This window comes from Mus caroli, unplaced genomic scaffold (genome assembly GCF_978045245.1).
Source record: "Mus caroli unplaced genomic scaffold, Mus_caroli_1 scaffold_18, whole genome shotgun sequence".
Taxonomy (NCBI): domain Eukaryota; kingdom Metazoa; phylum Chordata; class Mammalia; order Rodentia; family Muridae; genus Mus; species Mus caroli.
The window spans coordinates 23,685,935-23,699,621 of record NW_028227273.1 but is presented as its reverse complement, the minus strand read 5'-3'; the positions used below and the strand labels follow the sequence as shown (position 1 = coordinate 23,699,621).

Here is a 13,687-nt window from a genome sequence, read left to right as displayed (position 1 = left end):
TCATCCCCTCCTCCGGGCTGGTTCTAACAGCAGGAGGAGGGACTCACCCTGTCTCCCAATATGACAGCGTGTTACCCTTCAAAGGCTGGTTTGCTGTGACCAACAGAATGAATGAGGCAGAAGCGATTCCAAGCTACCTTGCCCCTGCCTGTCTGAACCACAGCTTTGCTTTCCCTCTCTGGGCCAGCTGCCAACTGTAAGTCAGACTACCTGAGAGTGGCAGGATGTGAGGAAGCCCACGAGGACACATGTGGAGCAGGGCGACATGGAGGCTCACCACGACTCCAGGACCGTGGCCTACATGAACCTGATCCTTCCTCCAAACACAAAACACAGCTAAGAGGGTGACTCAGGCTGAATACACAAGACATCAGCAGAGCCTAGCTACCCTGCGCAAGCCCCTGACCCAGGACTAACGGAAAATAACTACCATGGAGATTGGGGTAGGAGATTGCGTGGCAAAATATAACTCCTGTTCACACCAAAGTCTCCCCCCAAATGCCCCCTCTTCCTGCCTTTGATTTCCACCCACTCCTCAGTTATCCATTCACATTTCTTCTAGAAGTTTCTCTCATTCTCTCACCCCACTGCTCACCCTGCCATTTCTCTCAACTATGCTCAATTATTAATTTCTTCAGCCTGAAGGCTCAGCCCTGTGCCTTTTCCTTTTGAGAAGCCCCTGGGGATCCTAGTGAGGGGAACAGCCAGTTCTTGTGGCCCTTTTTGTTTGGCTCTCCGCCAGACTTTTGTATTCACATTTGCTACATACTAAGCCCCCATCTACTATGTCCAGGGGTGCACAGAGAGCTTGTGAGTCCGCAGACCCTTTGTACTGTAATACCTACTCCTTCATTGACTATAGACTGTGCATTGCCCCTCACAGACCTGAGGATGCTTTCTGAGGAGGAGTGGCACTTGTGATCCCTGCACCCCTCAGAGAGTCTCACGTGCAGTTACAGTCGGTGGGTGCTTAGCAAGTACTCTGTTGTCTTGTAACTGGTTGACATGTGACTTCAACCTTAGCTACAGGATCACTCCAGATTCCAGGTCTCCTGGGCCTGTTGGCACTGGAAGTCAGAGGATACCACTCGCTTATTTTTGGCTCCTCTCCATCACAAGTTCTCCCAAGCCCACATGATCTGTATTCACAGCATGACCCCCAATCTGAAGGATGATACATGGAAACCGATTTGTCTCCAGACCTACCCATCTCCAACTTCGCATAGACGAGGCCTCAGAATGGACACAGATTCCCACGCTGTCCAGCACTGCCAATTAACTGGAAATATCTGGCTGCACCTATTATTGTAGAACCCAGTCTAGACAGCATTTTGACCACAAGGGACAATTACCCTGTGAACACATGGGACTCATGACCTTAACTCTACATTCCAGAGATACAGAAGCTGAGAGATCTGAGGTGGAGACTGTGTACTACTGATAGCTGAGCCTGGGCACAGTGGCCAGTTCACAGCCGTGCTTGGCCCTGATGACACTTTATCTATGAAACGAGCACCATGCTCTAGGACAAAGTCCAGAGCACAGCTACCCAACTGCCATGAATTCTCCCCACACCTCATGCTGTTCCAGGATCTGGACGTGGCCTTCCCTCCCCATAGCTGTTCCTCAGTGAGAGCCTAGTCAGGAAGGCTCAGTTGTGTGGCACCAGCCCAGTGTCACCCGGGTAGAAAAGATGATAGGCCTGCAAGGGAGGATAAGAGAAGAGAGAGTAAGGAGAAGGGAGATTGAGAAATGGCTTTCTCAGCACACAGCTGGTGTTCCATACTTGCTCATAGAAGTCTGCATTCAACTCTGGGAGACACAAAATGCTGAATGCCAGTGTGACAACACAATGTCCTTTGTATGCTTCCCCCTCTCACCCCAGATCTCCCTACCAGCTCTGGAACTCAGTATATATGTCCCTCTTGAAAACGCTGCCATCCATGTGGGGGTGTCTGTGGGCTTATAAGGTAGCAGCCCTCAAGGGCTTGGACCATGCTGTTACACAGAAGGTGTTTTATAAACATGACTGCCGCTGGCTGATTTTATGTCAACTTCACACAAGCTGAAGTTATCTGGGAGGAGAGGATCTCAATGAAGAAAACGCCTTGGCAGTTTACAGCAAGCCCACAGCCAACATCAACTTAAATGGAGAGAAACTCAAAGCAATTCCACTAAAGTCAGTAACAAGACAAGGTTGCCCACTCTTTCCGTGCCTATTCATTAGAGGTCTTGAATTCTTAACCGAGCAATAAGGCTTAGGAAGAGCAATAAGCAATAAGGAGGAGATCAAGGGGATGCAAACTGGAAAGGAAGAAGTCAAAATAGCTTTACTTGCAGAGAATATGGGAGTATATATAGGATATGGGAGTATATATAGGATATTGGAGTATATATAGGATATGGGAGTATATATAAGCTGCACCAAAAAATCCCACCAGAGAGAGAATCCTCCAGCTGATAAACATTTTCAGCAAAGTAGCTAAATACAAGATTAGTTCACTCAAATTGCTAGCCCGCCTACACCCAAATGACAAACAGACTGAGAAGTCAGCGAAACAACACCTTTCACAATACCCTCAAATAATATGAAATCTCTTGGGATAACTCTAACCAAGCAAGTGAAAGACCTGTATAATAAAATTTTTTTAGGAGTTTGAGGAAAGAAACTGAAGAAGGCAACAGAAGATGGAAAGATCTCCCCTTGCTCATAGATTGGTAGGATTGACATAGTAAAAAAATGGGCATTTTACTAAACGCAATCTACAGAGTCAATGCAATTCCTGTCAACACCATTCTTCACAGACCGTGAAAGGACAATTCTCGACTTCATAGGAAATGCAAAATAGCCAGGATTGCTAAAACAATCCTAACACTAAAAGAACTGCTAGAGGTACCGTCACTCGTGGTCTCAAGTTATTCTACAAAACTATAATAACAGAAACAGCACAGTATAGGCATGAAAATAGACACATTGATCAATGGAATTGAAGACTCAAACATAAACCCACATACTGTGGACACCTTATTTTTTATTAAGAGGCCAGAAATACATATTGTAAAAGGAGACAGCATCTTCAGTAAAAGGTGCTGTTCAAACTGGGTGTCATACCTGTTGAAGTTTTGGCTTTTATCATCTGTTGTGATGCTGAGTGTAGGGCCCCAAGACCTAGCGCCTGCACATAGCCCCTGGGACCTCACCCCTAAGTTAACTCTCATTGGTAAATAAAGATGCCGACAGCTAATAGCTAGGAAGAGACATGGGGTGGGGTTGTGGCTTCAAGGCTTGGAGAAAGAGGACCACAAGGAGGGAAGGAAGGAGGAAAAGCCACCAAGGAATAGAAGAACATGCAGGAGAGAAGAAGGAGAGCCACCATGAAAGCTGAGCCATAAAAACGTGGCCATGAGGGCTGGCCAATTGGAGCTAAGAGCAGCCCAGATAAAATACAGTAAGTAATAACTTGGGATACCGATAGGGAGGTAGGTTCTAACAGCATGGAGGGTGGGCAGCTGCCCAGTATAAGCCATAGTAAAAATAGAAAGGCTGTGTGTGTCTTTCACCTGAGAACAGAGATGGTCTGAGGTGGGAAAGAAGCCCCAGGCTAAGATTTTTTTAACACTTAAAACACACCTACCCATGCCCCTGGACGCCACCAGGATAACAAATCCTCTAAAACAACTGAGCGAAGCTCACGTGAACCCAGAGACTGAAGCAGCAATCACAGCGCCTACACAAAACCCCCATTCCAAGTGGATCAAACACCACAACATAAAGTTGAACCAGAGAGGAGAGAAAGTGGGGAGGGGGTAGCCTTGAACCCACTGGCACAGGAGCTACTTTCTGAACAGAACACCTTTAGCACAGGCACCAAGACCAATGATGAGTGCGTGGGACCTCGTGAGACTGACAAGCTTCTGCCAGACAATGGACACCGTCACTTGGACTAAGCAGCAGCCTACAGAATGGGAAAAGTTATTTTTTTTTTATACCAACTCTACATCTGACAGAGGGCTAATATTCAAAATATATAAAGGACTCAAGAAACTGAATATCCAAAAGCCAAATAACCCACGTGGGCAGAGGTGGGTCATCAAATCCCAGCGGAGCTCATATGAACTCAGAGGATCTACACGGGTCTGCACCATGTCCCCTACATATAAACCATAGCTTTCCGTTTACCACCTTGGCAGGACTCCTGAATGTGTGAATGCATGAATGAGTGGGCCTCTTGATCCTTGTACCTTCTCTTGGCTTCTTTCATTTTTCTGTCCGTTTGCCTTGTCCAAATTTGATATGATGGTTTTTAATTTTATCTGATTTTATGTTGTTATGAGTTTGTTGTTATCTCTTAGAAACCTGTTTTGTTTTTTTTTTCCTAATGAGGCACAGAAAAGGAGTGGATGCAGACAGGGGTGTGGGGAGCTGGGATGAGTAAGGAGAAGGGAACTATTCAGATTATACAATGTGAGACAAGAATCTATGTTTAGTAAAAAGGGAGGGAATGCCTCCATAAGATTGGGTTGTAGGCAGGCCTGTAACCACTTTTTAAATTAGTTACGGGGGGAGGGCCCAGCCCATTGGATGGGGCTATCCTTGGGCTGGTGGTCCTGGGTCAGCCTTAAGCAAGCAGGCTGAGCACAACACCCCTCCGTGGCCTCTGCCTCAGCTCCTGCCCAGGCTCCTGTCCTGCCTGGCTTCCTGTCCTGATCCCGTTAAGTGATGATATGGAAGTGTAAGCCAAATAAGCCCTGTCCTCCCCAAGTTGCTTTGATCATGGTGGTTGATCATAGCAATGGTAACACCAGCTAGGACAACTTCCCCTCTGGCCTCCAATTAGAAAGGCCTACCTGTTCCTGAGACCGTGGAAGGGTGAAGATCAGAGGAAGGTGTCCTTAACCTTCAAGGATTATGTGTTTGGTTTAAAGTAAAACTAATATGTGAAATCTATCACTCAGTCGCTCAACAAATGTTTGCTGGTTGGCTGTGCTGCAGTAGGCTTTTAGCACTACAGCCGAGCTTCCTATGTCTCAATAGTTACTGCCCCCAAACTGCCTTTGGCTGCTCTCCTGTCTGTATCTATGCATGTACTGTGGTGTCACCCTATGTGCCATGGCCAAACTGGATTTTTGGAAATGGAAATGATTGTGACAAACACCATAACAACACAATCAAAATGTGACGCTGGAAGAGAAGTAGGTTGGCACGGAGGGGATTCTCCCAGCACATGCAGGGGCAACACTGCCTGAGTCTCTATCCCAAACTCTGCCCATCCCCCATCCCCAGCAAGTAGCATAGAGCAATTCCTTGCTCGCCGTCTGTGGTAAATTAGTTTTGCCTTTTCTGTTTTCAATGTATTGTAAACTGACACTTTTATAAGGTACAGGTCATGCGCTTGGATGCTGCCATGAAGTCATATTGTCTTAGGAGTTCCTTGTGTGTGTGTATATGCATGTGCCTGCATGCATATGTGCACATTCCTATATGTGTGTGCACACATGTGTACATGTGTGTATGATAGTGTGTGCACATGTATATGGACATGTGTATGCCATGTACCTGTATATATATATGTGTACAAGTGTGTGCAAGTGTGCATGCGAATGTGTGCATATGTCTGCATGTGTGTGCAGGTGAGTATGTGCATGCAAGTGTGTGCACATGTATACATACACATATGTGTGTGTGCCTGAGTGCCAATGTGTGCATGTGAGTGTGAGCATATATGTGCATGTAAGTATATGTACATCTGTGCATGTGTGTGCATGTGTGTGAACATGTATGTGTGCATACCTGTGTGTATGCATGTGAGTGTGTATATGTGTGTGCATGTGTGTGCTTGTGAGTGTATACATGTGCATGTATGCATGTGTGTGCTTGTGAGTGTATACATGTGCATGCATGCATGTGTGTGCATATCATTTCTTTTGAGACAGGATCTCATGTAACCTATATTGACCTTGAAGCCCTGAACTTCTAATCCTCCACCTTCACCTCTGAAGTTCTAAGCATGAGGCATACCTCCCTTGAGCTGGTGCCAGGAACTGAACTTGAGCCTCCTGCATATTAGGCAAGCACTCTACCGGCTGAGCTACATCTGCAACCTGGTCTGTGTCCTCATTGTTGGCTTGTTGCTATCACTGATCTATGAATCAGACTTGTGGAAGCACTGATATAGTTTAGTTAATTCCCAAACCATCTAGAATCACAATTCTGCTGCATGCTGCAAATATCTATAACAAAATAAGGCTGTCAATCAATCTACTTACTTGCTGATGGCTGAAACTTGACCAGATCTTGCAAGTCGGTAGAAATCTGGAAAACATGGCTATAGAATTGCTGCACAGAATTCTTGAGGCCAGAGATGTCTCTGGAGTGTGATTTGAGCGTCCCGTTCATCTGCCGGATGCAGTTCCACAAGCTGCCCACATGCTTACCGAGCCCCTCCTTGATCCTCTGCAGACTCCCTGAGATGGTATCCAGCCTTCTGCATGTCTGCTCCAGCTGGAACACCCTGCCCTCGATCGCAGACACCCCACTCTGAACCCCGTGAGCACTCTCCTTACACGTGTCTAGCTCAGCCAACATTTGGTTCTGCAGCTTCTGCCAGCGCTCCTCCAGCTGACCACAGCATGGAGCCACGGGGGTCCCAGGAGACGGGACAGTCCCTACTGTCCTCTCTTGCTCCCCTGTCTTAGTAAACCCACTTGCTTCCACACTGTCACCTGTTCGGCTGTCGCTCACTCCATTCTGCAAGTAAGTCCCCGTACATTCGGAGTGATTCAGTTGAGAATGGAGGGCACTGACGTCCTCTTGGAGTTTCTGGATGCTGTGACTCGTTTCTTGGAACTGCCTGCGCATCGTATCATTGAGGGATTCCAAAAGGCTCAGGCTGACATGCGTGAGGTCCTCTCCACTAGGCAAAGCTCCATCTATCCCGTGGGGCAAGCTCTGCAGGCAGAAGTCCTCAACCACTTGAACTTTGTCCTTCAGGCGGCTCAACTCCATTAGGACCTGCTCATTCTCTGCCCCTGGCTGCTCTGGCAAGGCTGGGCCCATGGGTGTCAACTCTACGTCTGAGCTGTTGGCCGCTTGCAGAACAATTCCCAGACGGTCTTCCAGGGAGTGGATCTTCTGATTGAGAAGCTTCCTCAAGTCATCCACTTCACCGTTGATGGCCCCCCGCAGGGTCTCCTCAATGTAAAAGCAATGCTCTTCTGCGTTCTTCTCCGTCACATTGATCCTTGCATCGAGCTCGGTCCATCTTGCATCAAAGTCTGCGTCTGGCTCTGGAACGGAGAGGCGGTCGAACTCATTGTCCAGCCGTCCATTCAGCATCCTGGTGGCCTCGGCAACTCTCTCGATTTTCTGGTCTAGTGCCTTGATCTGTGGGCCGAAATCACTGCTCTTTTGACCATTGCAACAGCTTGGTTGGGCTACGGGATCCTGCAGCTGGGCTCGCAGGTCAGCAATGTCTTTTTTCAGGCTCGCCTCCTTCTCCCCGATCAGCTCTATCACTCCGAGGTAGCTGCTGCCGTAGTCATCGCACTGCTGCTGGAGCCCCACCAGCTTGTACTCGCAGGTATTCTTCAGGTCAGCCAGCTTCAGGTCCATGCCTTCCATGAGCTCCTCCCTCAGGGCATCTATCTTGCTATCCACATAGGCTTGGTACAGCTCATTGGTTGTCATGGTGACCGTGGGGCCCTGAGCCGCCTCCTGCAGCTGCTTGAGCTGCCCTTCATAGCCCTTCACCTTCCCGTCCAGCTCTTCTAGCTTGTCACTCTTCGTCTTCAGCGTGTCTTTGACCTCAGCCAACTCAGACTTGATGTCCTTCATACCAGATTCCTTGCTGGTGGGAATTCCAGGAAGCTGGCTCGGCTCTGCATCCCCCACAAGGGGGCTGTCAGGCGTTGGCTGCGGGTGCAGGGGACTGAGCCAGGAGTCTGGCTCTTTTCTGCCATCATCTTGAATGGTGTGTTTGAGGTTCTCCTTCAGGCCTGCCACGGTGGACTGGAGATCCAGCACCATCCTGGTGAGTCGGACGACCTTCTCCTCCAGCACCTGGACTTTGGATTGCTGAAGTTCCGGAGGGCCTTGCTTTGCATCTGCAACCTGACCTGGTTCCACTGCATTTGTTGGGGACAACGTTTTCTTAGGCTGAGAGACTTGGCTTGGATCTGTATCTGAAAGAAAGAAAAGAGTTGGACATGGATGACAAGTTCCTACCTTAAGCCAATTTCTATAAGGTGCCTGCAGAAGATACTGAAGCCATCCATGGCAGCCCCACTACAAGAAGTTCTGTGGGAGAAAATGAGTTTGGGTCAAGCAGACCTGGTACTGTTCTGGTTCTGCTGTTTACTGCCTGTACACAAGTTAACTAGCTTCTGTAAGCTACACGGCCCTCCTCCACAAAGATGCGCACCCTTGCCTGGGTTGTTCCGAGTGTGCACGTGACACAGGATAATCGGTGATGTCCTTTACCCTGACAGCATCTTATCATATCATGTCATGTCATATCACATCATGTTATATTATATCATATTATATCACATATCACATCACTTCATATCATATATCATATCAATCATACATATATCACATCACATTATATCATGTCATATCACATCATGCCGTATGATACCATGTGTTATCACATCAAATATCATGTCATATATCACATCATATCAATGTCATATCACATCATACATATAACACATCACATTATATCATGTCACATCATATGTCATATCACATCATATCACATCACATCCTATCACATCATATCATCAACTGTATCACAGAAACACATCATTCCCAGTGACCTCTAGATGCCCCACTAACTGACTGCTGGCTATAAAATGCCACAAAGCACTTTGGAGAAATCAAACTTCTGAGCAATGAAATCCATACATATAGTTGTCATCAAAATACCTCTAGAAATGTTCTTTTGCTTTGCTTAACATTCTTATTATGCCAAGAGTCTTGTTTGGCCTTGTTATGAAGATGGCAGATGCTAGCCGGGCACGGTGGTGCACACCTTTAATCCCAGTACTCAGGAGGCAGAGGCAGGCGGATTTCTGAGTTCGAGGCCAGCCTGGTCTACAAAGTGAGTTCCAGGACAGCTAGGGCTATACAGAGAAACCCTGTCTCGAAAAACAAAAAACAAACAAAAAAAGACAGCAGATGCTAACTGCAAAGGCGATGTCTAAAATCCCAGGTTCAATCCCAGTGCAAGAAAAGGTGGAGGGTGTGAAAAAGAGATAGAAGCATTTAAACATTTGATTTCTAATAATCTTACTTCAAGAAAAAGAACTCAGGGAAACAATCCAAAAGACAGGCAGATAATAATCACAGTAATGAGTGGAATGACATCGATAGAGATAAAGCACTAAATTAAACAAGGGAGAAAAGAAAGAAGATACAGAAACTAAAGCGACTGAGTAAAGAGTAAGAAACAAAGCCACCACGCCCTAAAGGGCAGTGGAGTGGAGGGAGGGGCTCTGAGGAGGCTCCCTTGGCGAGCCTGGCAACCAGAGGAAATGCAACGGAAACGCAAAGCCAAGCACCACAGTCACAGTCACTTACAGTGCACGTGGGCCACAAATCGAGAATGCCACCAGCATCTTATCTTGACTCTCACACAAGACTGTAACAGCAAGCAGCTTTTCTTTGTAAAGTGCACTTACCAGGAAAATAAGACCCAGAACCAAATAGCCAAACTCCTAAGCAAGTACAGTATAAAGAACATAGTGGAATTTTTATTCTATCTTAAAATACTTGAAAAACTGGCCGGGCAGTGGTGGCACACATCTTTAATCCTAGTACCAGGGAGGCAGAGGCAGGTGGATCTGTGAGTTTTGAAGCCAGCCTGGTCTACAAAGCAAGTTCTAAGACAGCCAGGACTACAGAGAAACCCTGTCTCAAACAAACAAACAAACAAAACAAAACAAAGCAATCAAAGGTAATTAAAACGTTATTTTGAACAAAGACTGGGGATGGGGGCTGCAGGGACCACTGGGTATGGTGGCACACACTTTTAAACCCACCGTTCAAGAGGCAGAAGCAGGCAGATCTCTGTGAGTTCTAAGCCAATCTGGTCTACATAGTGAGTTCCAGGACAGCCAAAGGATACATAGTGAGACCTATCTCAAACCCTTTCCCTACCAAAAAAATAAAAACTATAATAATGATAAATTTATCTGCAACTCAAGTGACCAAAACCTGTGGGTTGTACTTCTTGCACTTTCTAAAGCCAGTGAATGAATGATATTGCAGAAAGCAAAAAGCAAGCATTTGTTCTCAAGACAGAGCCTCACTGTGTAAACCACACAGGCCTCCAACTTCCAATCCTCCTGTTGTTGCCTTCCATGTATTGGGATAGTAAATGTGCTTCACCTTCTGATGAAAGGCTAGAAAATAATCACTCTCTTCCCTGTCTTGTAAGACCCTGTTAATATGGGAAGGGGATGGGGACAAAGACCAGCCCTTAGCACATAAAAACTGGAATGAAGCGACTTAGATTTGGTAACAGCAGCGTGTCAAAACCCACAGGAAAATTGAGCAATGTCTTAAAAATTCTGAGGAAAAAAATATGTGCCCTGCAAATACATACACTACATACATACATACATACATACATACCAAAAGCTCATCTCCTACATAATCTTTTTCTGACTGTACTAGGGGGGCTGGGACATAGAGCTCAATGGTAGAGTGTTTGCCTTGTAAGCTCAAGGCCCTGGGTTTTAGTTCCAAAGCCTCATGAGCCAGGCTTGGTGGCTCATCCCTGTGACCACTTGGGAGACAGACAGAGGAGGATCAGAAGTTCAAGGTTATTTCTAGCTACATAGCAAGCCTGCGGCTAGCCTGGGCAAGGGGGGGCCTTATCTCCAAGGGAAAAAAGAAAAAGCAGCAGTCGCAGGCTGCACTCAAGCCAGGCAAAAGAATGAACTGAGGAAACAGTTTCAACTAAGAGGGAAGGTTTACACCCCGGGGTGATAGGCGGAGGGTGACTGGTTATGTGTGCCTGAGGGGACTCTGGAGGAATCGCTTCAAGCAAATGCTGTGCTGTGTCTGCACAAGGGGCCGTGAAGATAACCAGAGACACGTTTAGATTCAAATAGGGATAAAATCATTAAACACCAAGCAAAGGAAAAACATACAATTACCAACTCTAAGGAATTCCTAGTGCACTCCAGGGCTTGACTATAGAGTCTCCGTAGCTCCCACATTGTATAGAACAAATACCCATCGTGCACAGAAAGCTGGAAAACACTGTTGTGCAGCGGGCAAAGAGAGTTTACATCTTCACCGTTCACAATGAGAAGACAGCAGACAGAGGCAAAGCTGAGACTCAGCTAGTACCCTAGTGAGCTGACACCGTGGCTCAAGGGTAGAGCATCTGTCTACTGTGAACAAGGCCCTGGGTCCAATTCCCAGCCTAGGAGGCAGAAAGTGGAAAGAATCATCCATGCTCTTCCCACTGTTCCTCATTAAACTGATTGATTTGTGAAGCTGCGTATATAAAATATAAAAAAAATAAGATAAAATAAACCCTGAACCTAAAACTATTCTGGGATTCAACAGGCCCCTACTTCACATCTCCTACAGAGTATCTGTCACAATGTCTTGCCATAGCATCCCAATGCTTATCTTAGATGGGTCAGTAACTGCGAGACTTCCTCCTGTGAGACTTATTCCAAATACCAAGCTTGCCAGATAAAGAAGATCAAATAGGGCTGGCATGAATGAGATAGGGTCCTTAAACTCATAGTCTGTCTCTCTGAACTCTGCCTCCTGCATGCTGACACTAATGACATAAAAATACCACAGTAGACTTCACTTTCAAATTCACCTACCACAGTATTGGTATTCACCTATGGATAAAGGGCTAAAGAGATGGCTTAGAGGTTAAGAACATTTGCTGTTCTTCCAGTGAAGACCTGAGTTCAGTTCCCGGCTCCCAAATAGGGTAGCTCACAATAATTCACAGCCAAGGGACCAACCAGATGCCCTCTTCTGGGCTCTGTAGGGACCTGCAAATGTCACACACACACATGAGAGAGAGAGAGAGAGAGAGAGAGAGAGAGAGAGACAGAGAGAGAGAGAGAGACAGAGAGACAGAGAGACAGAGAGAGACAGAGAGAGACAGAGACAGAGAGAGACAGAGAGAGAGAGAGAATCTAGCCACTTGAGACAAGAAGATAAACCTGGAGGGCATTGTGTGAAGTACTATAATCCTAGCACAGAAAGATAAATACATAGGACCTTAGTATGCATGAGATCTAAAGAGTCAAACTCAGCCACAAGGAATGGTGGGTTCCAGGGACTGGGGTTGGGGGGAATGGGGAGATGCTGACCAAAGGCACCCCCTTTGGCTATTAGCATGAATACATTCCAGAGATCTAAAGTACTTTTTGTTTTTCTTTCTGGGCTGGGGATTGACTGACTAACTTAATGAGGGCATCACTCCACAGTACATGCTATATCAAACCACTGCCTGGCATGCCTCAAACACATTTACTCTCTGAAAATTTACTATCTTAAATTTTAAAAATATATTTTCCTGTGCTTTACAAACACACACTCACAAACATGCATTCACTAATGTATATGCACTGCTTTGGTAATAAAATGTATTTAACAATCTACTTTACAAAAATATTTTGACTCATTGCTAGTTTCAAAACTTGAAGCGCCTGATGGGAAAATAAAAACCAAAACAACTTAACATTTAGTTTCACAGAATAAGTTGTTCTGCATTTCGTTAAAATGAAGAAGAGGGGAAATAAAGATGATTCAAAGGCAAAATACTAAGGGAAGAAGTTTTACCCACAGAAGTTCACCCTGTCCAGCTTCTGCTTAAGAGGAAGGTGAGCAGCACTTGAGAATTCTGACTTGGGCTCAGCTTTGCAAACAGCTCATCCACACAGAGAGGGAACAAGCCTATTTATCTTTATATTATCCATTCACCGATCTCACTATGTAGCCCAGGCTGGCATCAGATTCTCAGTGATCCTCCTGCCTCCGTCTCCCAGATGTGTACCACCACTCCTGGCTAAGCTACAAGTGGCCCTAACGAGGAAATTTACTTGCAAGGAAATATGTGCCACCCAACCACTCCTGCCCCTTCAGATAACAATCCCTTTACATGAGCATTTGCTCAGTCGTCCATTATCGACCCTGCCCTTGGTAACAACACCAGGGACATCAAATGTGACCACACACAGCAGGGTACCAATGAGACGTTCATTACCTGTGGCTTTCTTCAGGTTGTTTTTTGGTCGAGGTGGTGGGGGCCCGGGGGTCTTCATGCGGTCTTTGGGACCTTCTTGGCAGTCTGGTCCTCTAAAGCCAGGACAGCATCTCCATTCCAACTGTGTCACTATCTTGTATCTAGTGACAAATCTGGGTCTAAAGTTTACCCGATACCTAAAGACAGAGAAAACAGGGTCTCACTTTAGTGACCACTAGTTATTAAGAGAGTCTCCAGTCCTCCCATGCTGGCCCTTGTTATGATGTGAAATGTCCTGCATAGGCTCTGCTATAAATACTTTGTCCCTAAATGGTAGCACTATTGGGGGGGGGGCGGGGGGGAGAGGGGGTTTTAAAGGCCTTAAGTGGAGCCTAGCTGGAGGAGTCAGGCTCTTGGAAAGATATGATCCCTGCCTACTTCTCTTTACACACACC

The 13,687-nt window shown here is 46.2% G+C and overlaps 1 protein-coding gene across 2 annotated transcripts in view; it reads right to left on the bottom strand.

The window, feature by feature from the left end:
- The window catches only part of Emilin2 (elastin microfibril interfacer 2), a 59,286-nt gene that overhangs the window by 15,565 nt on the left and 30,034 nt on the right, over positions 1–13,687 (bottom strand). For both annotated transcript variants that reach the window (XM_085833104.1, XM_085833103.1), the window contains exons 3-4: positions 13,254–13,429; positions 6,268–8,181 (exon numbers count right to left, since the gene is read on the bottom strand). In XM_085833104.1, the coding sequence (XP_085689230.1) occupies positions 6,268–8,181; positions 13,254–13,429 (2,090 nt within the window). The remainder of the gene's footprint in view (positions 1–6,267; positions 8,182–13,253; positions 13,430–13,687) is intronic.